Below are 27,922 nucleotides of genomic sequence, written 5' to 3'. Positions count from 1 at the left end.
AAAGCAATAAAGCTAAGAGAATTTTGGCAGTGTGGAAGAAGCTGCTGCCTAGGTGTCTGTTGAAGGCTATTTGGATGAGGTGTGAGTAGATATTCACTGTAGAAACCCAGAATAGCCTAGAATTTGGAGGCAGCAGGAAGAAGCATGTAACAGGGACAGAGTTTGAGGCAACGGGCTAAAAGCGGTATGATGAATTTATATATATAACACTATTAATTCCTAGGTTTCCTCTTTCACTTTTGATTTGCCTTATAACACTTAGATAGATAGAAACACCTTTTCTCAGAATAATAGATGGATGTCAATTGGAGAAAAAGACTTGGATACACTGATTCTGGAAAATAGTTCAACAAAAAATGAGTTTGTAGTTAGTCATTCTATGGTCAGCAAGCCTTGCTCCTATAAACATGAGCTTCCACTCAGCATTTTACTGCCTTATACTTAAATATGAACAGATTGTTGAGGATCACCAAATATTTGAGAAAACTCCAACATAAAAGAAACAAAAGCAAGTAAATAAGCAAGCAAACAGAGTAAAGACACTCAGAAAAAACAGACTGTGTATAGAAAAGAAGAAAATCTTCAAAGAAAAACCAACCACAATAAATGTCCTTAAAGAAAAGAAATAATTGTGCCTCCATAATTCAGAGAACTTGGAATTAACGTATAGTAGCTTATAAGAAAATAATTACAGGACTGTAAGGTGAAATTAAGGAAATATCCCAGAAATCAGAACAAAAGTCAGAGATGGAAAATTGAAGAGGCAACTTTTTTTCTAAATTATCATGCAAAATTCCTGAGGATAGAGATACTGTCTATCTTGTTTATTATGGTAACCTCAGCACTTAGAACAACATTTGGCATATAGTAGGTATTCGGTAATTATTTACTGAAGGAACAAATGAACCTTTCAGGATATCTAACATCTAACTCATAGGAATTCTAGAGAAAGAGAATACAGATAAACTGTAGGAAATTATCAATGAATGAAAACATCACAGGACTATTTTCTGGAACTGACTTGAGTTTCTTGACTGAAAGGGACCATTGAATGCCCAATGTAATTAATGCCACATCATTGAGTAATTTCAATACAGCTAGAATGAATTTTCTAGATAATATATAAAGGATTAGGAATTGGAATTGCATTGACCTTCTTAATGGTAGTACTGAAAGCTAGATGACAATGATGCAATAATTTGGAAGGAAAAAAAAGATTTTCAACCCAGGCGTCTATACAGTCAAACCAACAGTGAAGTTTGGAGATAATAAGTACCCTGTTGGAAATAAAAAGTATTGAAAACAGTCCTCAAAGGCATGTTTGCCTTTGGAATTTACTATGGGTTACTTATCACCCAAACTAGGGATTTATAAAGAGATGACATAAGATTTGGAAAACAGGGAGTCCAACACTGGAGAGCAGGATGAGGAAAATCCAGGGTTTTCTCCAGAGAACCCTGAGCTTGTACTGAAGCAAGGAAAGTCATAGTAAAGACTTTTCCAGTTCTAAAAGTGGAATTGACAGATTTATTTGTTGGACCATGTACAGAAAATGGTCTTGAGACAAGTCATTCATTTGGGAAGAATTAGCTGAAGGTGATTAGAAAGCTAAAGAGATGAAAAATAAAAAGCAAATATGAACTGCAGAAAAAAGAAAAGGTTGGACAAGAAAGAAAACAACTTACTGTTATCGTTGTGGTAAGAATAATGTAAATACTGATGATTGATATAACCAAAAATTATGATGTAATACGTAACATATATTAAGAGAGTGAATATATGTGTGTGGATGAGTTGATGCTGTAAGAGGGACTTCTAAAAGTAAATCAGTTAGACTCTACTTCCAAAAATAGTGGCATAAAGAGATTGGATTACTCTACTTTGCAGAAAACAAGTATAAAACTGGACAACTTCAAAAAATTTTTAAAACAACCGTGTTAGGACACTGGGAAATAATCAAACTATAGCAGTAATTTGAGAAGAGTATAGTTATGAAAAATGACTGCTGCACTGAGTAAGAATGGCAAGTTTGTGACCTTTGGACCTGAGGGCATTGCCACCATCACACCCAGCTCAGGCAGAAAAAAAACCACAACTTTGCTGTCTATAGGTGGTAGGTTTGGTTCAGGGTAGGTCCCAGAAAATCTAGAAATATAAAAGGGGAAATTTGAAAAGCAAGAGGGCAATAGAAGGAATGAGAGAACTTCTTTATACAACCCTGGCTGATTGTTAAACTACATATGCACACGGTAGATGTAGTAGGGGAGACCTGTGAATTTGCTGTGCCTTTGATTGCATTCCTCAATCTACACACAATTTGGGCAGCAGAAAGTGGAAGTCTTACTATCTCAAGGTATTTGAGCAAAACCTCTGCTCATATTATTTGCTGACAGCTGAATTATACAGATAGAGTAGATACTTTCAAGGGAGTCAGACTAAAAAAAAAGTTGAGCAGAGACATTAGTGGCTGCACACTATGGGGGAAACATTTCACAGTTTTTTGACCCCAGACCAGTTAATTGCCTACTATAAAGATAAACTAGCAGTCTTCACAAGAACAAAACAAAATGTAGAATTGCTACAGTGTATTGCAGTCAGTGTCTGGCTTTCATGCCAAAAATTCCTAGACTCACAAAGAAATAGGAAAGTGTGACTCATTCTCAAGAAAAAAAAGAGTCAATAGACTAGCTCTGAATGAGCACAAATATGAGATTTATCAGACAAACATATTGAAACAGCTATTATAAGTATGACCAAACCTAATGAGTGAACAAATAGCCAAGCTCAACAATTAGAAAAAGAAAGTAGTTGGTAATTGTAGAACTGTAACTATAGTAACTGAAAAGAAAAATTCACTAGATGAGCTAAAGTGCAGATTTGAAATGGTAGAAGAAGAATCATTGAACTTGCAGATAATTTAGTAGAAATTATCTAATCCAAAGATCAGAGAGAAAAAACATTGGAGCAAAATGCATAGAACATCAGAGATTTGTGGAACAATATCAAGTCTTCTTAGACACAGGTAATTGGAATCTTAGAAGGTGAGGAAAAAAAGAAAAAGATGGAAAAAATATTTGAAGAAACATCTTACAGAAATCTTGGCAAATTTGATGAAAAAAACTAACTTTCAGATCCAAGAATTTCAGTGAACCATAAGTGGGATAAACAAAAAGAACACTTCACCCTTGTACACTGTAATCACATTGCTGAAAACCCAAGATGAAGAGAAAATACTGAAAGTAGCAAGAGAAAAACATCTCACACATAGGGATTTCATGATATAATTAAGGTGAACTTCTCAGAGCAGTAATGACAGCTGGAACGCACAGAAATGAGATTTAGAGTGCTGAAATAAAAAACAAACACCTGTCAACCAAAAATTCTATAACTAGCAAAATTATCCTTAAAAAAATGAAGGCAAGGGCGGGCCACGGTGGCTCAGCAGGTAAGAATGCTTGCCTGCCATGCCCGAGGACCCGGGTTCGATTCCCGGTGCCTGCGCATGTAAAAAAAAAAAAAGAAATGAAGGCAAAATAAGGATGTTTTCAGATAAGTATATGTAACGAATACATTGCTAGCATACCTGCTGTACAAAAAAAAAAAAAAAAAACCCACTAAAGGAAGTTCTGGCTGAAGTGAAAGATACAAGAGAGTAACTTGAATCCCCAGGAAGGAATGAAGAGCAGAGGAAATGGAAAATATGTGGGTGAATTAGCACAAAAGGAAATTCAAAAGAGGTAAGCAAGGACAAAATTAAAGCCAACTTTTCCCTACAATTAGCCAACTCTCTAGAATTAGAACTTTTGTTTTGATTGCCTTGAAAAGTGAGGACAGAAATGAAAACTGCCATGGATGGAGAACTTAACAGGCAACCATCTCCACAGAAAACTATAAGACTCTCAAGGACTGTCTGCTTGTGAAGGTGAATCAGAAATGGACCAGCACTGTGGGATTACAAACAGTTATCAAATGTTTGGGACTTTAGGGAATTTCAAGTCTTGAACTTGCTTTAGTGGGTCGAGAACTAGACGAAGCCCTGAGTGCTTGGCAAAAGCAAATCAACCTCTGACTAGGAAGAAAGAGAGTATTCTTCTTGATAGCTGTTTCCATTGTCTATTCAAATTAGGCATGGCAACTTAAGCATCTTAGCCAGGTGAAGAAATGAGTGAGGCTATTATGGGTGATGACTGGGGTAAAAACTGACACAGCAAGATAGAAGTATACAGGTAGAAGGTTGTATTTAAAGGTTAGGGTGGCAGAGAGAGATGGCTATGTAGGCAGACAGAAAGGTATTGTTAGGTGGCTTTTGTAAGGGATGCTTGATAGATATCATGCCACGGAAATAGAACCTAACACTTGAAGACAGAGGTCAGTGGTGCAGACCATCCAGACAGATTAACTAGCATTAATAAAATATGATAAAAGTGTAATTGTGCCCCCAACTATGAGTTTGTATAATTTTAGTTGTAGCTCAACTGAGTGAGGTTGGGCCTTACTCCTACTACTGGAAGCTTTATGAAGAACCTTATGGAGGAGAAGAAGCTGGAAGTAAGTGTAAACTGGAGGAAAAAGGAAAGGACAACACTGTGTGACGGGAAAGCCAAGGAACTCCAAGGATTGTCAGCCAGCCCAAACCAACCCTGGGGTAAAGCAAGCCTCTGGAACAGCTTTTTTTTTTTTTTGGCTCACAGCAATTTTGTTTTTATCAAAAGCAAGCACACAAAAAACAAATCAACCTCCGGAGAAAAATACCTTCACTGTAAAACTCATTCTCACAAATAATTTTTCAGATACAGTGTTCAGCATCCAACTGAAAATAAACAGGCATACAAGTAAACTAGACTTCCATCAACAAGAACTCATAAAAACAGCAAACAATAGAAACAGACTTCTCTTAATGGTAGTCTGTAATGCAGTTGTTAATATAAAGGTTTGAAGATACCTGAATGAAAAAGGAAACTGTAACAGTAAACACATTTGGAAAAGATTCAGAGTAGAATTAAAAAAATACATGTCATCAAACTTTAAAAAACTCAGCAGGTTGGACACAATTTGAAGAAAGAATTAGTGGAACAGATAGATGAGTGAGAAAAAAATCTGTTATCTAGCATAGAGAGGCAGAAGGCAGGAAATATAGAAGAGAGAGTAAGAAATATAAAGCATACACTGAAAAGATCTGACATGTTTAATCAGACTTCCAGAGGAGCAGAAAGAAAGAATGGGACATAGGTGCTATCTGAAGAAATTACTGCTGAGAATTTTCCAAGAGTAATGAAAAACAATAACCTACAGATTCAAGAGGCCTAATGAATTTCCAGTGAGGTCCAAGTGAGATAAATTAAAAGAAATTTATAGCTAGCCACATCAGACTAATGCTATAGAAAATCAAAAACAAGGAGAAAAATTTTAAAAGCAACCAAAGGAAAAATGAAGGATTACCTTAAAAGAATAGCAGTAAAAGAATTTTTAGGAACAGTGGAGTCATATTGCCAATTTTCACAAAGAAATAAATGTTAACCTAAGATTTTGTATCAAGTAAAAAAGGTCCTTCTAGAATGAAGGCGAAAATGAATGTATTTTCTGACAAACAAAAACTGGGATAATTTAAATTCTATCTGTATGTCAGATAGAAGGACATAACCCCAGATAAGAGGTCTATGTTGCAAGAAGGAATGGTAAAGAAAGTCATAATGGATGATTCTAAATGAATAGTAACTGGACTGTATAATATAGTATTGTCTTGTGGGGTTAAACATTATAGAATTACAGTTCAACAACAGCTGACAGAACTTCTAGGAGAAATAGATGTATAGACCATCGTAGTTCTTAGATATATAATAATTTGTTACACTGCCTAACAATGTTAAGTTTTGCCCTTGTTATTTTGAGCAGTTGAAACCATTTTTAAAAAATCTATCAGGAACAATTTTCATCGTATTAAAAATTGTTTGACAATACCATTTTAATGGCACACATTATTATATTGCTTAAATATATAGCTGTTTATTTCTTCCATCCTCAATTTCTAGATATTTAGTTTGTTTTCATTATTTTTTATTATTTATTTTTCTTCAGCATCTTTATCATTAAGAAATATCATCCATGATATTTCTTTGAGATAAATTCTTAGATGTTTAATTATGGTGTCAAAGTATTTACTGATTATTAAGGCCTTTGCCTATTGGTTTTCCAGAAATCTGTCATTTTCAATTTTGACTGTAATTTATGAATAGGTATATTCATTTCTTCACCAGTGCTGTACCTTATCATTTAAAAATATTTTGTTGGCTTGATGCTAAAAAAGTACTATCTCATTTTAATTTGCATTTTCTTCATTACTGGCAAGATTAAAATTTGCAATGGATTTTTAAACCAAAATGGTTGCATTTGCTTTCATTTCTATTAAATATCTTGTTTTACTGGTTCTGATTTTCTGTAAATCAAACCAGAGTTGATGAGAATTTTTTGTTAGTAAAATCAGTGAGATTCTGGGTAAATACTAATGTGAAATTCATAGCATCCACGCATGGGTTTTGGGATACAATGATTAAAAAGCTTTCTCAATAACTCCCAGCTTATGGCTAGTCTAGAGAAATGAGAATGTCAAGTGACTAATATCTGGATAAGTGGGATATGAGACTTATTATATGGGTAATGCAACTTTTAGTAATCTTTTATATTTGAGCAGAGTCTTCTTGGTATGGCAAATCCACTTAGGGCATGCATTTGTAAAACAACACTGTGCTATCTGAAGCCTCAAAACTATCTCCCTCGAGTCATTAGTGTCTTCTGAAACTAAGTAGTTTTGGAAAAAGTTTTACTCAATGTTAATTTTACCAATGTGTTGAATATTTAATTTTGAATGTCATAATTTGGGACTGACATTACGATAATAATATTAGTGTATTAGGAGATTCATAATTTTCTTCCTTTTGTTCCTAGAAACCACAAAGTTTTATATAACAGAGATAATTATTCAGCCATCTGAGAGAAATTTTCCCATCATACCAAGGTACAGATAGCAAATTAAGTTTACTTTATTTTTTCAAATGTAGGGAAAGATAGATACAATTGATTATTTGGGAATTCATTATTATTTAAACCTCTCTTTAATTGGAAAGAAAAAGAAAGGCATATAGAATTTGAACCAAACCACACATATGAAAGACTTAAGGATTTGTTTATGTTTTTTGCACATAATGGTATGGATAGATTGCTCATATAAATTTACTAATTCACTCAAAAGCTTTTAGTGCTTCTTCCTATGTGCCAGATATCTAGGATCTTATTGATCCTAAATCATCAATAGATTTATTTCTGGTTTTAATTTGACCTCTTTAAAATTTGAAACATGGTCAGTTTTCACATGACCTCTGTGTTTTAAAAAAATGATACTTAGTCACTAGATCTATTAGAGTTTGTTTTCTTTGAATCTTTATAGTTTGCAAACAAAAATGTCTTTATTTCAGTTTACTTACTAAAGTCTAAAACTTTTGGCAATCCGAATATAACTTTGAATTTTATCTTCCTGTAAGTACTTTGATTCTGTACCTCAAGGTTGACACTTTAAGGAAATCCAAATGGAAAATATTATAAACAATCGTCTAATGTTTGGAAGGAAATTTCTCACTTTCCTTTGTAACTTATTCACTTTTCAATGTGCTGTATAGTACAAATGAAATATTTACTTGTTCTAACATGGTATTTTTTTTTTCAGTAAGGAGGCATATTTGGGGTGAAAAATGTCTTAAGGATTAGAGAATAGGTTATAAGAAGAATAAAACAAACAAATACTTTGAAGTATATTAAAATTCACATTAGCACCGATTGTTAAGGAACAGCAGCATATGGAAAGGTCTGGATATATCTCTGTATTTTAGCTATCCTGTGGGTGTTTTTTACTTATTTTTACTTATTTTTTACTTATTTTACCAGTTAGGAGAGGCACATTGTGAAAATTGATTTCTGTTCAAACAGGTCTCAGTTTGTGCAAAGTGTTATTGCCCAGTGTCTGGTGGAACTCTCTTCTGCTAGAAGCACTTTTAGATTCACTATTCAAGGTCATGATGGGAAAGCGTACATCTTGGTAAGAAATTATGTCATCCTGTTTTTTTGTAGCCTAGAAATCCAGTTTCTTAGAAATTCTTTAGTTTTTGCAGTTCTTTTTCTTAATTCTCAGGTTTAGAAAATAAATTATCAAAAAGTAATTTTTATTATCAGTTTAATGCATAAATCAAACTCCCTTACTTTAATAACAATAAGTGCTTTTGTGTGCTAAGAACTAAAGACACAGAAAAATAAAACCCAATTCTTCCTCTTTAGAAGCTTACCTCACACAGTATGATTTTTCACTCTCAATTTTTAATGGCTTATCTTGGTCAGTATAACATCATTCCATCTGACTTTTTTTCCTCATGTACACTAACGTATAAAAGATGTATTATTGTCCCTTTTTAAAAATTTCCATATTTTAAATAAATAATTCTCACATTTTAAATACATAATTACTGATTTTTCTGTTTAATTAATAAGAAAATTATTTAATATATATGTATTAAATATTTAGAAAGTAGAGAAAAGCAAAAGAAGAAATTAAAAGCATAGTTAATCTCACCAACTAGAAATAATTACTTTGGTTTCTAGACTCCAAATGTATTCTAAATATTCCAAAATTGGAATTGCATTCTTTGGTAAGCTTTTTTTCGCCATTTTCCATATTATTGCTAGTTCTTTATAAACATTTTTAACCTCCGGAAAATTCCATAGAACATAATTTATTGAACTGTTTCCTTATTGAACACTTTTATCGTACTATATTTTTCACTGTAATAAGTAATGCTGCTTTGAACATCTTACTGTATCAAATTTGTGTGTATTTTCAAAAGATTATAGAGTGTATATTTAAAAGTTAGAGACTGCATCTTTAATTGTGGTATCCTACCACTCTGGGGATCTAACATTAGTGGAAGAGAAAGGCATGAAATTACAGGTGGCTGTCTAGAAATTGGACATAATCGTCATTTTTGTTTGTGTTGTAGCCTTAAAAAGAGAAAGAATCTAAATTCATTATTGGCAGTGTTTTATGAATGTGCCGCTGTGTGAGAATCACTCAGTGGCTAGGAGACTGTCTCCTTTCAGCTGGGCAGCAGCAGGGGTGTCGTGGTAGGAGTGGATTCTTCCTTCCTCTATGGCTTTGGTCTAAGGCTTCTCCTGCTTTAAAAATATTCATAATCACTGTGATATGTAAAATCACTGAACTTTGATATTTAAGGAAAGATATCATCCTTTCATGTACCACAAATATGTATGATATTGCTATTAAAAAAATTGTTGTGCAGAAAGAATGTGGGACATTTGTATAGAATCTAAGAATCATGACCCAAATAGCTTTTCTGCCTCCTTGTCTGTTTTATTCAATCAGGAAACACAGACAGAACACTTTCTATTTGAAAAACACTGTTCTAGGTGCTCAAGGTAGCACAAAATGCTTTCAAGGAACTCAACAGCCTAACAAGGAAACATGGTAGAAAAAAAGTGGGAGAGGGCTGAAATTGTTGTTAAGGCGGTGTGGGAGCAGTCCGCATATGGGGACCCCATAATAGTCTAATTCCATTTAATTTCTATGAGAAGCTAAGATACTTCCTGACTGAAGTTGATACTATAAGTATATACCTTATAGTCATAGTCTGATATTAGTTTTAATTTTCTTTTATTGCAAGATTTGCAAGATGAAAATCAGGTATAGGAACTTTTTATACCTACTACTAACTGATATTTAAATTAAATAATTCTTTTAAAAAAGTAATATATTTTTGGGTGGTGTGATGGTGGCTCAGTGACAGAATTCTTGCCTCCCATGCCGGAGACCTGGGTTCGGTTCCTAATGCCTACCCATGAAAAAAAAGAAAAAGTAATACATTCTTGAAATGCATTCAGATCACACAAAAAACTTAAAGAAGTTGTAGCTCCTTCACCTTATCTCCTTCCCTGCCCTGCTGTATTATACTGTCCAGATGTAATTCCTATTAAACTTTGGAATATGTGCTTAAATTTTTTTTTTCTATCCATATACAGTTCTGTATATGTACATAGACAGGTGCTTGTTTGTAAAAAAAACAAAATTATGTGATTAGCATTTTTCTGCAACATGCTTGGTTCATGTAATTGTATATCATGAACATTGTTTCTTGTTAATGTAAATATAAATCTGACTCTTTTGTAACTTCTTTTCCATGTGTACCTGTTAAAGACAGAGCTGCACTGAAAATAATCTTTGCACACAGATTTTAGTACTCCCTTAGACATGACTCTATAGAATAGGATTGCCCAGTATTAGAATATGTGTATTTTAACACTTAACTCGAATAGATTTCACCCTCTAAAACTAAACTAATTTAACTCTTATAGTGGACATTCTTGGGCGTGTCCCCATCCCCCAGCTGCTGAGAATATTGGCTGCTCATGGCAAACATCTGAAGATGTTTTCTCCAGAGAATTGTCCTTGGATGACAGATACTGCCACCCCAGAAGGTTACCCGCCCCCCTTCTCCTGCCCAGACTGTTTACCATCCTTATTTTAGTCAGTCTGTTGCCAATGGTTGACTGACTTGGAGATCTAAGAAGCTGGTCCCTCCTGTCTCAAGGTGAACCAACTGAGTAGATGTGATTAATGCTCCAGAGCTTTCTGTGGGATCAAACTGAAGCCACACTCCAGCTGAGACCACATCCTTGCCTAGCTCCTTCCCCTGCCTTTTCCTGCTTCCCTTACTCCCTTCCTCCTGAGAGTATTCCCACAATAAATCATATGTACCCATATCCCAAAACTTCTTCCGCTAGCAGAGTATCGGAATGCCCATTTCCAAATCCCTCTTCCAAACTGTATGTTATAAGTTTAATTTTTCCTCCTGCCAATCTGGTAGGTGAAAAATGATAGTGTAAAAATTTTACATTTCCTTATTGCTCATTGTAAATATATTTATTAATAACATTTCTTCTGTTAATTTACCTATTCATATTCTTTGACTTAGTCAGTTTCTACTGTGCTCTTTTTTTTCCTTCATTGAGTTAGGAGTTCTATATAATATAGACAATAATTTTCTCCTAGTTTATCTTTTTCTAAACTTATTATATCAGTTCTACAAATTTGAATACTTTTAGAATATTATTCATTGTATCCTATCTACCAAATTTTATGCTTTGGAAGACCATCCCTACTTAAAAATTGTATGCATAATTCTGCTTTTTTGGTATTTTTATAATATTTTGAATGGTTGTATGAGATATGGATAGCATAGTAATATCATTATACTTGGACTTTTCTCTTCATGTGTTTAGTTATGGCTTTTAAACACAGACAGTTTGGTGATTGGATCTTTTGAAAATTCCAAAAGCATCAAAAAATTCCCCCTTTTGGAAGACACGTTGAAGGCTGATTCCAGTTCTGCCTGGAATGCTGTCAAGGTCCTCTACCAGCCATGTGTCAAAAGCAGGAATGAAAAGTAAGTTGTGCTTTTGTTTTCTCATTCTATATTATGTTCAGCTTCTGTCATGTTTGATGTTTAAGGAATTAATAAGCTAAATGATACTCCTTAACACTTCTGGGAGTCATACTGCTAAATATTATGCTTTCAATGTAAATTGAGTTATCACAGATGAGTCATGCTAATATGCAGAAAGCTTGCTTTTACTGAAAATATTTTAGCTGTTTCTTGTAATCTCAGCTTTTGGTGCACCTGGGCTGCAGGCTTCAACTATTTATGAGTATTTACTGATAAGTACCTTCTAGGCATTCTGGACACAATAGCAAACAAAGCAAGGTTCTTGCCTCCTAGGTTGTCATTTAGATATGAGAAAGGCAAAAATGTCAAAGACTTACATGGCTTTTACTATATTTTTCAGGCACTTATGTAAGGGTTTTTTAGTTCACGTAAGCCATATAACCACAGTATGGGACAGGTACTATTATTATCCCCATTCTAAAGGTAGAGACCCTGAGACACAGCTGTTAAATTACTCTAGTGAAAAAATAAAGTAAAATAAAGTATTTGTGGAGTTTTGGATAGATGTGGGAGGTTGTCATTTTATATTGAAAAGTCAGGGAAGGGCGGGCCGCGGTGGCTCAGCGGGCAAAGTGCTTGCCTGCTATGCCGGAGGACCTCGGTTCGATTCCCGGCCCCAGCCCATGTAACAAAAACGGAGAAACAGAATACAATAAAACAAGAAAATGTTTAAAGATGTTTCCCTTTCTTCCTTCCTTCCTTCCTTCTATCCTTCCTTCCTTCTCTCTGTCTTTCCTTTAAAAAAAAAAAAAAAAAAAAAAAAAAAGAAAAGTCAGGGAAGTTTCCTCAGATAGGATGACATTTAAGAGGAAAACTTGAAGGAAGTTAAGGAGTCAGCCATATCCCAGGGAAGAGCATTGCAGGCAGAGGGAACAGCAAGGGCTTTTATTTGAACAAAATGGAAGTTTAAGCATGCCATGTACTTTCAGATGGGTTTGATCAAATTTGCTCTAGAAGAGAAAGATCCTAGTCTTTTTCTGGGAAGTAAATAAGATATTTTAGAAAGTTATTGCTTTTCTTTTTTTTTTCCCAAAATTATGCTAGTAGTACAAATCAGAAGATTAAAACAATACGGATATACATAAAATGTGAAAGTTTTCCATCATGTACCTCTCCAGAGGTAAAGAGTTTAGTGTGTGTTCTTCTAGTCCTTTTTCTATTTATTTTGCATTTTGACATAAGTTGAATGATACTATGTGTGTTTTTCACATATTTAAAAAACATTATATCTTAGAATTTCTTTCCATGTCATTGCTTGAGATTTTACGAGATGGAGGTACTATAAATTATTTAGCCATTTTTCTATTGATGGACACATGGATTAATACTTTTTGCAGTTATAATTAGGATTGCACTATGTATCCTTTCACATGTTTTGTGATTATCTACAAGTTTCTCTATAAGAGAAATAGAATTGTTGAATCAAAGAATATGGATATTTAAAATTTTGATAGATGGCACCAATTTGTTTTTCTAAAAGGCATTGCTAATTTATACTCCCACCTGAGGTTTCTAACGTCCATTTTCCTACATCCTTATCCAAACTGTCATGTAGATTTTTGCCCATCTGATGTCAAAGTGAAAAAAGTTCATTTGATTTAACCTTTTATATTTAAACATGATTTGAGAAAATGGCTTATGTGTTTTATGTTTTAGAGAATTTGTTTAGAGTTCTGTGCCTGTGCATGTGTGTGCCTTTATATATTTGCATATATATAGTTAGGATTATTAAAATCTGATATTTATCTATTTATTATTTGAAATGTGGATTTTTGAAAAGGGTTTGTTGAGCCTCACGCTGTCTAGAAAAGCCATTTTCTTAGGGTTTTGCGTTATGTATTTTGAAACTATGTTATAAGGTCATAAAGGTTTATGACATGACAATTAACTGATTGTATGTTTTATCAGTAGAAGATATTGCTCTTGTTCCATTTGGCATTATTTCCCTTTATTTCTAATTAACATGATGTAAATATTGCTATATTTACTTTTTTTTTAATCATTGATAAGTTTGTCTGTTTCCATTTCTTTGTTTTCAGCTGTCCTGTGCCATTTTATCTTAGGTATTTGTCTCATAAACAGCATTTAGCTAGATATTTTAACATTTCACTGTGAAAGTTCTGTCTTAATAGTGAATTTGGTTAATGCACAATTATTGTGATTATTGATATAGTTGAACTTAGTCCTGTCATCTTTTGGATTGATTGCCTTCTTTTTGTGTCATTTCTTCTCCCTAGCAATTTGAAAGTAAAAAAAATCTTTTTCACATTTTAGTGGTTTACCTTAAAATGTTAACACATATTTAGGTGTGTTTTTTATTATCAATATCTAGATTTAATTGGCATTGATACCCTTTACTAGAACAAGAAAAGACTTAACAAGATTTCACATTTCTTCTCTTGCTCTCACCCTCAGCTACCCCCTATTCTATGTTGAGATTATCTGAGATCTCAGATCTCAGTTGGTGGTTGAATTTCTTCTCAGAGAATGGTTTGTTCCAAAGTCCCATCTCATTTATTTACCTCTTATATATATATTAGGACCAAGAATGCTTTTATATTTTCATTATATAAGTCTATTTCCACAAAAGTATATAGTATTATTTGATATGTTTAAAAATATTTTTATAGTGCTATATTTTACTTATCTTTTGCCATTTGTTTTTAACACTCAGTATTCTTTGCTTCATTTTTTAAAAACTCATCAGATTTGTTATAGCATATATAACATAAATTTGCTATTTTAATGATTTTTAAATGTACAATTCAGTGGCATTCATTACCTTTACAGTGTTCTCACCATTTTCTCTTATTCAAACTTTTTCATTCCCAAAACAGAAGTTTGCTTCACTTTTTAATTTGATGGAGTATATTCTTTAATAGTTCTTTAAAACTGGGACTGGAGTCGATCTTGGCTTATCTGAAAAAGTCTTATACCTGTTTAGTCTCTCTGAAAACCTTTAGGATTTTCTCTTTATTTTTGTCTTTCTTAGATTTCATGAGGATAAGTCTAGATGAAGTGTTCGCTCAAAATTTTCTCTTATGTCATAGGTTGTTCTTGTTTTATAGATGCATTATTCCCTCATTGTCTAGGAGGAAAATAATTATACTTAAAGTCTTTTGTATGCTCAATTAACTCTTTTTCATTGGATGTTAACTCTTCTTTTTAAAAAGAGGTTGCATTTGGTATCTCTCTTTCGTGGTGTTGGTTTTCCTAAATGTTTGGTGATTTCCCTAGAATTCTTGCACTGCCACATAAGCTTCATGCAAGCCAAGATCTTTCCTGTCTTGTTTATTCATCATAGATGCTCAAAACATGTTTGGTAAATGAATGGTTAATGGTTTTCTCCTTATCATATTTAGTAATTACTGTTCAATCATTGGTGACTATGGGATCTTGTTACCATAGCCTGCCTTTAGGAATTAGTAGAAGAGAACTCAAAGCACACACTTTTAAGTTGTGTGCCAGTTTGTCTTTTGGGTGTTAAGAAAAGGTGATTGTAAATTTGATTATGGTAATTGTTCTAGTTTGCTAGCTGTTGGAATGCAACACATCAGAGACGGATTGGCTTTTAATAAAAGGGGATTTATTTTGTTAGTTTCTTCAGAGGAAAGGCAGCTCACTCTCCACTGAGGTCTTACATGGGAAGGCACAGGATGGTCTCTGCTGGCATTCTCTCCAGGCCTCTGAGTTCCAACAGCTTTCCCCAGGGTGATTTCTTTCTGCATCTCCAAAGCCCTGGGCTGAGCTGCAAGTGCGGAGATGAGGTATGCTGAGTTGCTTAGGCTGTGCTACCTTGCGCTCTCTCATTTAAGCACCAGCCAATTAAGTCAAACGTCATTCATTGCAGCAGGCACGCCTCCTAGCTGACTGCAGATGTAATTAGCAACAGATGAGATTCACATATCATTGGCTCATGTCTGCAGCAACAGAACTAGGCACGTTCACCTGGCCAAGTTGACAACTGAATCTAACTACCACAGTGATGAATCCTATATTTGTTATCATGTAGAGTTCTCACTGCCTTTCTTGGAAATATTACAAGGGTTCAATGCACATGTCCCATTGTTTAACTCATTCTTAACAAATCCCCTTGACGCTAGAAATATAATGACTCTAGTTTGTTGTGTTCTGCTGTTTTTGATTAGTGGTATCTTTTTTTTTAATTCCAAAAATCTTGGGGACAAGTTGATATCCAGTAAATGACCTCGATTACCTCAGTTTGCCTATTATGTAACTACTTTTTTATACTTTTCTTCCTACTACTGTTTGATTCTGTGTCCCTCAAAGGTAGAAACCACCAAAGTGAATAAACATCCTGTGAGTTATTTACTTTTCTCTTTTAAGTACATCAACATCTTTCTTTTGGGGCATGACTGAGCAATCCATAGACACCCTGGCATATTTTTGTCCCATGGAGTGGTGCAATTAGCTAGGATTTTTTTTCTAGAGGAAGTTTGGATTATCAGACAGTAGTCTAAAAGAGGAAAGTGGCAAATGTAGCTTGGTTTTATTTTTATGAGCACACACAAAAAGGTGGCATGTAATATTTTTAGAACACTCTTTCTTTCTAGCAGTAAGTATATTTCTCTTAATATTTTGAAGTCTGTTGTCATCTTAAACCCCCTCCCCGCCCAATCCTAGCCCTTCCAGCTCAGTTTTTGCGCTAGTGGTTTTGTGTGTTTGTTTCTGGTGAGTGCTGGTGGTTTTATATTGCTCCCGGTTTTACGTGGGGTAATTTATTTTACATCTTAACATTCTTTAGTTTGTATTTCAGAGTTAAGGTCCTAAATATTAACTTTTTTATCTCTGGACTCCAATTAAAGTTAACTTCTACAATTTCATTCTATTAATGTGTCAATCTATCTGTGGCCTCCTGGTCTCTAGACCAGAGACAGTTTTGTCCCCTAGGGGCATATGGCAATCTCGAGTCAATTTTGGTTGTCACAGCAGGGGCGGCTACTGGCATTTAATGGGTTGAAGCCAGAGATGCTGTTAAATATACTGCAGTGCACAGTGTAGCCCCCTAAACAAATAATCAATCTGGCCCAAAATGTCAATAGTACCAAGATTGTGAAACCCAGAAATCAAATTGTGGAGACTACCTTTTCCTCTGGGTGTAATAGCCTTCTTTTTCTTGAAATTTCATTTGAGCCAGCAAATAAGATAGATATTTGCTGTGGTGTGAGCCAAGACCTCTATAATACCATTTGTTAAACTTGTTAGAATAAACAGAATAAGAAGTTACATATAATGCAAGTCTTTATTGTTATAGTCCCATCTTAAAAAAAAATGTAGATTTATTTTCATTAAACAATGGTGAGGAATTTCATTGCTTTTAAGCCCCTTGTTTTCGTATTTGTAAGAGAAAAGATCTTAGATTAATGTAATCAATAAGTGTAAATAAGCTTTTGTTTTTAAAAGCTAAATGGAATTATCACTGTGTAAGTTATAAAAGTTCTAATATAAGAGTGGCTTTTCCCATTTTTTTCAAAAGATGAAATATCTGATTTAGGAATCTGGAGAATCTGGGGAATTTGAACAAAAAAGACTATTCTGCAATCCTACTTTTAATAGCATTTTCTTCCAAATATATCAAGGGAAAAATGTTGATGAAATGTCATATTCACCCCTGGTTTCAGTTATAAACTAACTAGGTTTCTCTTTGTTGGCTCAGTATTGGTAAACATTGTTATTGAAGTGCCATTTATTTATTTTTTGGAGAGGAGGTGCATGGTGCCGGAATCAAACCCGGGTCTCCCACATGGAAGGCAAGCATTCTACCACTGAACCACCCATGCACCCTGAAGTGTTATTTTTGCCTTCTTAAGATATTAATCATTACTTTATCTAATGATATAAAAACACATATAAGCCATTCCCATGTATATTTCATATATATATATAATAGAGCTAATAGTTGTTTTTATTTGTGAAGCAGCATTTCCCTTTCTTTTTCCCTTTTATTTCAGCAATAAAATTGAACTTCTGCTTAATTTTGATGTTCTGCATCTGCTCTGGCAGAGACTATTATTGTCCAAAACATTTTGGAAATAAAATCAGGTGGTTCAAAGGAACTTGGCCTTTTGATTGATAAAAATATAAAACAAGCTCTGTGTTAATTTATGCTAATTTTGAATTCATCAGACTATCTAAGATCTATTATTTATTAATTGTGTAAACTTCTAAGGCACTTCATGTTAAATTATTTGGATATTGTGTGACTGTGATGCTAGACTAAAGAATGAATGAATAAATGAGTGAATGAATGAATATGTATCAGGACCCCAACACCACCTCAAGTGAGTGTTTATTTTTCCTACCCAGATGGGAGTCACAAAGTGAAGTTGTCAGTGCACTACAATTAGTGCAGAATAAGATCAACTTAAAATAAATGTATACCATTTTAATTGTAGACTATGGCCAGAGAATATTTAGAGCTGTTTGAACTTCAGAAATTGCTGAGTCTAAGTGAGCTTTTTTGTTTTACTAATCAGGAAACTGAGGATCAAAAAGAGAAATAGCTATAGTTAGTCAGTGTGTTAGTGATAGAGGCAAAAAAGAGCTAGGTTGGCTCTTTTTCATGATATCATGTAGTCCCTCATCATAAAATTTTAGGAGACCTGAAAATGCTACTATAAATGTATATCTTTCCTCAAGAAAAATTCCCTCGCTTATTAAGAATATGTCAACATTTTTATTACTCCACCAAATATACTGCTTACTATACTATATTAAGTGAATATTTATGCCTCTTAATATATAGCATCAGAAGCAGAAACTTCTGATTTATAGTATGTTCAGATCTGATGTTATAGATCAAAATTTAAGAGCACAATGTGATTATTTTTTTCAGATATCCAGTGCCATAGCTTCTTAGAACAAGAATCCATTGAATGGAAATTAATATAAAAATATAGGAAAGTAGTCAGGTACCTATGGTAAAATATAAATGCTTCTTTGGAAACTACCTTTCACACATTTGTCTTTTGGCACCATATTGTCACCAAGACTTATCCAACTGAATCTTGGGACTAAAAATGTTCTTAGGAACTGTTCATTATTAAACAGGTTGAGGACATTAATTTTTTTGTAATCATTAAAGAAGGCACAAGAAATAAGACCATGGCAAATAATAAAAATGGACTTTTTTTCCCCAGAAAAAGCAGCTTCCTATGAAAAACAATTCATCTGTTGTAGATTGCTTCCTTGAGGGTAATCTGATTTCCTTCTCTGATGAAAGGAATGTGAGATAAAAATAATTATGACCTACTGGGTAAAATGTAGGAGGGATTGGGTAGAGGAAGGAAGGAGAATGTGTATATTAAATTGTTTACTTTTCAATATGTTCTGGTTGTATGCTAGGTGTTTTTATGAGGCAGACTTGAATTAGTTATTTTAACACTTCACAACGAAAGTATTTGTGGGTTTTCTCTTTTTCTCTTGGTATTATAAGTGATTGCAAAGTAGAACAAAGATTTTTGTCATAAAGGTACTTATAGAAAAAGTTAAGCCAACATGATAAAAATAAAAAAAAAAGAAAATTTTTTTAAAGACCAAAATCTACATAAATGCTAAGGTACAGTTTTTCATGGAAAACAGTATTCATTAGATGAGTCAAAGCAAATGGAAAAAAGTAGAAGCACAAGCACTCCCGTTCACTCCCTGCTACTCTCTTCTTCACCGTCCCCACCCAGAATTTTCCAGTAAAAGCTGAAAAGGACTGGGGACTGGGCAGGAAAATTTTGCACATTTCAATGTAGTAGATTCTAAGATGCCCCAATAGGATGCTGCAGAGGGAATGACATGTGGCTCTCAGATTGAGAGGGGTGCAATCATTTCCCATGGAGTCTTGCATTGATCTGTTTAGCATATTGGGCTCTGCTCAAAAGCTTTTGTTTGAAGAAAGAGTTCTACAATTGAAGAAGACTGTTTGAGAACAACTCTTCTCTGTCACATGCATTTCACCAGCCTATGCTTGAATTCACTGGGTAATGGAAAGGTTACTACTTTACCAAAGCAACCACATTGAGGTAGTTTCAATGGTAAGAATTGCCTTCCTGTTTTTGAACTGAAATCTGTCTCCTAGAAACTCATTCAGAGCTACCAAAATTTAATCTACCGGGTCTTGAACATGATAGCTCTTCAGATATTCAGATAATCTGACACTCTCTCCAGGTTTTCTCTTCTGCATCTCAGACCTCCTTCATTGGCCTGGTTTCAAGCTTCACTTTCTTTATGCGGTATCTTTTCCCTCTTGAGTCCCTGTCCTGTTACTAACTTGATTCCCCAGTAAGAGATGTTGCTCTAGCATCTTGTTAGCCCTGTGTGGATAAGGTGAATTAGAGAGGAGTTATAGCTAGGGATATATTCTACAAGGCTGTTTTGGGTAATTTAGACATAAAGGTAAGAAGGCATTTTCAGTGAAACTAAATAGAAAAGACTGGATTTCAGGAATCCATAGAACTTGGACATTGAACAGGAAAGTTTTCAACCTCAGGTATTGTAGATGGTAATTTGTTCATTTATTCATTCAACAAATATTTATTAAATATACAGTAAGTACTAGATACAATATTGAGCTTAAAGAAACCTGGTGCCTTCCTCAGATACCTTATTATAGTCTGATGGGAAAAAATAAATGCAAAATTGCAATCTGATCAGTGCTACAAAGAAGAGATAGATGGTGCTATGAAAGCAAACCATAGGAGATTGATCAAGACAGAGTAGGATTACATGAAGAATTGATGCTTGACAGATACCTGATTGGTGAGAAGGAGTTAACTCTGTAATGAGCATCTAACAACGAGAAGAGCAATACAGGAGGACCTGTTCAATGTCCAAGTTCTACGGATTCCTGAAATCCAGTCTTTTCTATTTAGTGAGTACAAGGTTGGAAAAAAGACTGAGCTGACTGTGATGGGGAGAGTGAGAAAGAGGGCAGGGGTAATGAGGAGCCAAACCAACTCAGGGTCCTAAAGGATACTTTAAAGAACTTTGTCTTAGTATTTATACTAAGAACAATGGAAATATTTTGAATGTTTTATCTAGAGTAGAGTGAGATGGTTTAATTTATGCTTTGCATAAATTATACGGGCAATGATAAAGAGAACAGTTGGACATGGGTCGGTCAGATAGGAAGTTATGGCAGTAGTCCTGGAGAAATGGTGACATTTGGACCAGGGCAATGGTAGCTGAGATAGATTTGAGAGCAACTTAGTAAGTAAAATGACAGTACTTGGTGATTGATTGGATTATGGGGGTTTTATCACTATTCACTGGGATAGAGAACATTGGAAGAAAATCAGGTTTTGGAAGACAATCATGATGTGCAGTTTTATGCATGTTAAGTTAAGCTCAGGTGAATCTGTTGGACTCAGGAGTGGGGATGGCTCCCTTTTTGTAACAGGAAGAAAGGAGATTTGGATTGGAATTGGTGGAACAGGTTTGCATATTTGGTTTTAGGAAGATGAGAGACTTGTCTTCGGATGGCTTCCATTTTATCTGTAAACTAGAAGTCAAGAGGTAAGAGGCTTAAGAGGAAAAGGGGTGGTAGTGGGCAGTGAGATTTAAGGAGAATGAAAAAGATTTACAATGGTATTTGGAGAGGACGTGAGTGAGGTAACTAGAGATGTGTGGAATGGACAGGCATTGTTCACTACCCATTTAAAGTTTGTGATCATGAATTTAAAGTGATGTCTTTCTTTTTTATTCATTAAAGAAGTGGTGGATTTACAGACCAAACATGCATAAAATATAGGATTCCTATATACCACCCTATTATTGCCTTGCATTGGTGTGGAATATTTGTTGCAATTGATGATAGCACATTTTCATAATTGCACTATTAACTATATTCCATGGTTTAACTTAGGGTTCACTGTATAGTGTACATCCATATATCTTTTTTTAATTTTTTATTCTGTTACTGTAAATACAATCTAGCATTTCTACTTTTAATTGTATTCACATACATATTTCAGTGCTGTTAATTATGTTCACAATGTTGTGCTATCTGCCATCACCCACCATCAATTACCAAAACATTTCTGTCTTTCCCAATAGGAAGCCTGTACATTTTAAGCCTTAACTTTCCCATTACCTTACCCCACCCCATCCCCTGGTAACCTTTATTTTAGATTATGACTCTAGGAATTTGCTTATTCTAATTATTTCAAATTAGTGAGATCATACAATGTTTGTCCTTTTGTGGCTGGTTTATTTTACTCAATATATATTGATATTAATCTTATGGTGTGACTTTTGCCAGTTTATCATCTACTTGAGTGCAGACACAGAGAAAGCAGATAGTTTGGCTCATCAGAGCTAAAGTTTTGTCAGCTGTATGCAAGAATATAGTGTTATTCTTATGTTATTAAAATGAGGGGCCCAGAATCTACTTGGCCTATTTTAATGAAGATTGAGGGTTTAGAAAGTGGCCTTAGCTGTGGTAGAGGAGAAATTTAGCTTTTAGTTATGTAACTGAAGCATCTCAAAATGTTATTTTAAACCAGGCCAAAGATTATTGATGAGAAATGATCTCTTTATAATATAATTAGGAAAACTCCAAGGCTCTTAATGACGTTTTTAGTGCTTATTTCACTATATGCCCTGAATTAAATTTTCTCCAAGATTTTCCATATGATTTGTGTATAGTCTCATTTTACAACGAAATTTATTGGCCTACTGTGGCATATGATTATAAAGGAAAAGATGCATAATCTTTAGCAGCTCCCAGAGCTTTGGTCTGATATTTGTGATTTAAGCAATGACATGGGTCCTGATTGGTTCTGCTTTTATTATAGGCGTTGGGGGTGAGAAATGAACTTTGAATTCTAAGATTAGCTGGTATAAAAGGAAGAGGCCTGTTCCTTTCAGCATCTCTTGGGGATTTTTAAAATTCAGATAGCTGCAAGAGCCCTCCAGGTGCTTGCTTGCACCTGTATGGAAAACCGAGATCAATGGAGCATTACATCATTGTCTTCCCGTTATTAAGGGTGGCTGCTAATGTAGCATCCAGTGGTGAAGGCAGGTGCCTGTCTCGGGAACCAAGGCAAGGCTTCAGGCCAAAGTCTCCCTCGGCACCACTGTTCCCCATGAACTGCCAGAACAATACTCAAGCCATTCTCTCCCCTTAATGTCAGAGGAACATTGGCTCCCTACCTTCAAAGAATTAATCATTCTGAATTCCCCAGGTCAATAAGGATGGCATTCTCCTTGTAAAATAATTTCACCATCATAGGTAAAGCTCAAATCCCCTTGACCCACTTGCATTTCAGTCCTTTCCTTATAAGTAAGCTGAAACCAGGTTGCTGTCTATCTTGCCCAGACCTTTATCTATATAAATATATATGTATGATTTATATGCCCTGGTATACTATATAGAAGTATTTTGTGTTCTCTTTTCTTTTTCCATTCTTTTTTTCAATGTAAATAATACAGTAGCCTTCTACAGTTTTTTTTCAACATTATATCTTCTCAGTACATATACCTGCATCACTCATTCTTCTAGCTGCTGTGTGATATTCCATAATGTAGGTTTTTCATGGTTTGTTTAGTCATTCTACTTAAATTATTTTAAAATTTTCTCTAATAGAATAGTTCTGCAGTGAAGATCCTTATACGTGCCTCCTTGTGCACTTCTGCAAGTATTTCTTTAAACTGGGTGGAAAGAAGTAGAATTGCTATTCCTGAAGTCTATTTATTTTAATTTTTTAAAAAATGAACTTTCAATTTGGGGTATTTTCAATTCATAGAAAAGTTACCTAGTTGCCTAGGTACCCCTTGCCCAGTTTCAGTTTCCCTAATGTTATCATCTTGCATTTCCACGGTACCTTTGCAAATCTAAGAAACCAACATTGGTACATTGCTATTAACTAAATTCCGATCTTTATTTGAATTTCACCAAGATTCCCATTAGTATACTTTTTCTTTTCCAGGACCCAATCCTTAATACCAAATGGTGTTAATTCATCATGTCTCTTTGGTCTCCTCTGGTCTGTGATAGTTTCTCAGTCTTTTCTTGGTTTTGTTTTTTGTCTCTCTGTGTGTGTGTGTGTGTGTGTCCTTGACAGTTTTGAAGAGTACTCGTCAAATATTTTGTGGTGTATCCTTTAATTTTAATTTATCTGATTTTTTTTTCTCATGATTAGACAAGGCTTACACGGTTTTGGAAAGAAACCACAGATGTGAAGTGCCCTTCTCACCACAGTATATCTAGGGGAAGTGATATCCATATGATATCACTGGTGATGTGAACCTTGACCTTGGTTTAAAATAGTGTTCGTCAGGTTTCTTCATTGTAGTTTCTATTTTTCCCTTACCATACTCTTTGGAATCAACTCAGTAAATCCAGCCCATACTCGAAAGTAGTGGGGGATATGTTCCACCTCCTGGAAGAAAAAGTATCTATACATATTATTTATAATATTTATGTGAGGAACGTTTGTCTCTTCTATTTATTTATCTCATTATTTAAATCTATATGGAATCAACATGTATTTTATCCTTTGGGTTACAATCCAATATATGTTATTTTGTTACTTTAATTGTTCTAGCTTTGGCCATTGAAAATTCTTTCAGGCTGGCTCCTGTGTCCTTTGGCTTGCTCCCATACTTTAATTTTTGAGTAGTTCTTTACTCAAATTAAATGAGTAAATGCTCCAGCTTTATCCTGTACATTCCCTGCCCCAGCTTTAGAATCATCCATAAGAGGAGTGCCGGCTCTTTTTATTGGAGAATTGTAGGGGCGTGGTGGAGGAATTGTTCATTGCCACTGACATTTAAAATTTTAAAACGTACCATTCAGTTTTCCTCCTAGTGGCTATTCCGGTTGACACTGTTACCCTTTTCCTCATATCTCCACTAATACTCAGTATTATCAGACTTACTAATTTTGGCCAATCCTAGAATTGCATCTTGTTTAAATCAGTGTTTCCCAGGTAACTGGTGTGGTTACATATTTATGTTTATAGTTATTAGCCACTTGAGCTTCCTCTTCTGTGAATAGCCTGTTCATATTCCTTTGCCCATTCAAGCTGATGAGTGTCTGTAAGTCTGTATATGTGTTTGGTATTAGGAGTTCTTTATAGATTGTTACTATTAATACTGTTTCTGCTGTAAATTTTTTTTTACCCTGTATCTTACTTTTTCCCTTAAACTTTTTATTTTAAAATGTTTTCAAACTTACAGGATGTTTTAAGAATAATACAAAATCCATTCAGAGGACTCCAACATACTCTCTCAGACACCCAGATCCACTAATTTTAACATTTTGCCATTATTTGCCATTTAATTCACAATCTGTCCATCTGTCAGTCTATCTATTTTCTAAACATTTGAAGGTAGAGTGTGAACATCATATTCCTTATACACGTAATTCTTCCATGTACTTTTCCTTACAACAAGGATTTTCACTTTACCAACCTACCTTTTAGTACAGTTATCAAGTTCAAGAAATTTAACATAGGTATAAACCTTACAGTCTACATTCCAATTTTTTAATATGTCTCAATAATATTCTTTTGAGCCTTTTCTCCTCCATTATTAGATCCAGTCCAAGATCATTTATTGCATTTAATGGTCAATGTCTTTTTTTTTCTTTAATTGTAGAAACATATATAAAATATAAACTTTCCCATCTCAACCAGTCCCAAGTATTCCATTCAATGCCTATAACTGATTTTTTGCATGTGTGTGTGTGTCGGGGGGATTGCTCTTCTTTAATTTTTTTTTAATTGTGAAATACATATACAGAAGAACAGTGATAAATTTCTAAGTACAGTTTAACAAGTAGTTATGGAGCGAACTTCAAAGCCTCGTATGGGTTACAGTCCCCAATTGCAGGTTTTTCCTTCTAGGTGCTCTAATGCACTAGGATGTAGGGAGAAATATCCCTACAGGGAGTCAGCAGGGATCCTCCTTCCTGGGAATCTGTCTTCTAGGCACACCTCCTCCCTCTCCTCTGATCCCAATCCTCAGGAACAGCTGAGCTATGACCCTTCTCCATTTTTCAGGATGGATGGGGAAGGACAGGCTGCGGTTTCTGTCTTGGGCTTTGTGCGAGGAGATGGTTTTGAGCCTCGGGCATCCTTTTACTCTGCGCCATTTCCGCTGAGACTGCCCGTTGTGCACAGCGTGGCCATCTGGACCGCGGCAGCTGTCTCTGCGTCGCTACAACTGCCCCCTTGCGCAGGCAGGGCCCCTGCCAGGTACCCAGCGTTTGCATCTGGTGGGGTGGGGAGCCTGGGGCTTGTCGTGGGGGTCGGGGGCGGCGGGGGTCTGCCGACACAGTGCTGTGCAGGGACCCGGGTCTGGGGCGGCCACCAGCGGGCTGCTGGCTGCTGTGTCCACATAAGGAGAAACCTACATTTCTGTCCCTACTAATTCTACTCAGATCTGGGTCCCGGCGTCTGCAGGGATGGAGAGCCGCCATCAGCGTGGCTTGTACAGCTCCTGCCATCTCTTATCCCTTTGGTTTATGGCATCTTACACTCCTCTGAAATTTTAGGTGCAACCAAGTTCTCTTGGGGTCCGGACAGCACCATCTGTTCTTTGCCCTTCTCCTGGAAATGACTGGATTAGGAAACTGTGACTACATTAGGAGACAGGCAGGCTGTCAACAGTGATGTCCGCTGGTGGTGGTGGATATTCCAGCCCACCCAGCCTGGTGCCCAGGCCCTGGCAGGAGAGGGAGCTCCAGCTGCCCTGAGGGAGAAGGGGGGCAGGAGGGGGGGGACTGATGGGGTTGTGGTGATTTGGGGATCCCTTACTTTGGTGATTTTTATGACTATCCAGTGGAGCAGCTGGTCAGAAAAGGCAGAGGGAACAGGGGCCCAAAGAGGGGCCCCAATGAACTGGGAAGGCACTCCCTGTTTGGGCACACAACCTGCCAAGGCAGGAAAAGGGGAGGCGACTGGTTTTTTTTTTTGTTTTTTTTTAATTTTTATCGATGAAACAATGTACAAGCACATATTTAACTTACAAACATTCCATACATGGTGTACAATCAGTGGCTCACAGTATCATCACATAGTTTTATATTCGTCATCATGACCATTTTTTAGAATATTTGTATCACTCCAGAAAAAAAAATAAAAAGAAAAAACTCATGCACCCCATATCCCTTATCCCCCTCTCATTGACCACTAGTATTTCAATCTATACAATTTATTTTACCCCTTACCCCCCCCCCATTATTTGTTTCTTTTTTATCCATATTGTAATACTCATCTGTCTATACCCTGGATAAATGGAGCATCAGACACAAGGTTTTCACAATCACACAGACACATTGTAAAAGCTATATCATACAATCATTTTAAAGAATCGAGGCTACTGGAACACTGCTCGACAGTTCCAGGTACTTCCCTCCAGCCACTTCAATACATCATAAACTAAGAAGGGATATCTATATAATGCATAAGAATAACCTCCAGAATAACCTCTCAACTCTGTTTGAAATCTCTCAGCCACTGAAACTTTATTTTGTCTCATTTGTCTGCCCCCTTTTGGTCAAGAAGGTTTTCTTAATCCCATGATGCCAGGTCCTGGCTCATCCCCAGGAGTCAGGTCCCATTTTGCCAGGGAGGTTTACACCCCTGGAGTGACCGTCATGTCCCACGTAGTGGGAAGGACGGTGAGTTTACCTGTTCATTTGGGTTAGAGAGAGAGGCCACATCTGAGCAACAAAGAGGTTCTCTGGGGGTGACTTTTAGGCATAATTATAAGTAGGCTTAGCTTATCCTTTGCAGGAATAAGTTTCATAAAGGCAAGCCCCAAGATCATTTGGCCTTTTGATTTGGTTGTCCCCACTGCTTGTGAGAATATCAAGAATTCTCCAAATGGGAAAGTTGAATATTTCTTCCTTTCTCCCTGTCCTTCAAGGGGGCTTTGCAAATATTTTTTTTATTAATTGCCCAGATTAGTGTGAGATATTGGGGCATCAGACTAACCTGGACAAACCAACAAAATCTCATGCCCTATTCAGGATTCCATGTACTTAATGGTATTCAGCTAAACTGATCATACAAGTTAAATTAGGTAATGCTCTACCCAAAATATAAATTTTGCACCAAATAAACATCTTTCCCTTTGGTCTCACACAGAAGTTGAAGTTTTAAAATATAGATGATGTCATCCTTTACCCTGTATTCTGATTTACCTTAGTCCTGTCCAGATCAGCTTCCTTCATATCTCTTGTCAAAGTCTGATCCCTTTGTCAACTTTTTAAACAGCTATGACTGACTTTTAAACTTTGCTTAACATATAAAATTTTAAATTTTGTACTGCCAAAATTAAATTTGAAATTGGAAGACTTTTCCTTTTCTGTAATACTTAGGAAATCTTTCTAATATATTGTATGC

At 35.4% G+C, this 27,922-nt stretch overlaps 1 protein-coding gene across 9 annotated transcripts in view; it reads left to right on the top strand.

Annotated features, from left to right (window-relative positions):
• Window positions 1-27,922, top strand: part of UBE3D (ubiquitin protein ligase E3D) — a 180,952-nt gene that overhangs the window by 41,993 nt on the left and 111,037 nt on the right. For 5 of the 9 annotated variants that reach the window (XR_013176263.1, XR_013176264.1, XR_013176265.1 and 2 more), the window contains exons 6-9: window positions 6,943-7,012; window positions 7,978-8,086; window positions 11,335-11,498; window positions 25,574-25,768. Coding sequence is in view for 4 of the 9 variants with exons in the window: in XM_077162331.1 (XP_077018446.1) it covers window positions 6,943-7,012; window positions 7,978-8,086; window positions 11,335-11,498; window positions 25,574-25,768 (538 nt within the window). In the remaining 5 variants the exon portion in view is untranslated. Of the gene's footprint in view, window positions 1-6,942; window positions 7,013-7,977; window positions 8,087-10,407; window positions 10,531-11,334; window positions 11,499-25,573; window positions 25,769-27,922 lie in introns of those variants that run through there. The other 4 variants (XR_013176266.1, XM_077162333.1, XR_013176267.1 and 1 more) reach the window with 3 other exon arrangements.

Source organism: Tamandua tetradactyla, chromosome 5, assembly GCF_023851605.1.
Source record: "Tamandua tetradactyla isolate mTamTet1 chromosome 5, mTamTet1.pri, whole genome shotgun sequence".
NCBI classification, from domain to species: domain Eukaryota; kingdom Metazoa; phylum Chordata; class Mammalia; order Pilosa; family Myrmecophagidae; genus Tamandua; species Tamandua tetradactyla.
Note: the sequence above shows the minus strand (reverse complement) of the source record. Positions and strands in the feature narration are given on the sequence as shown.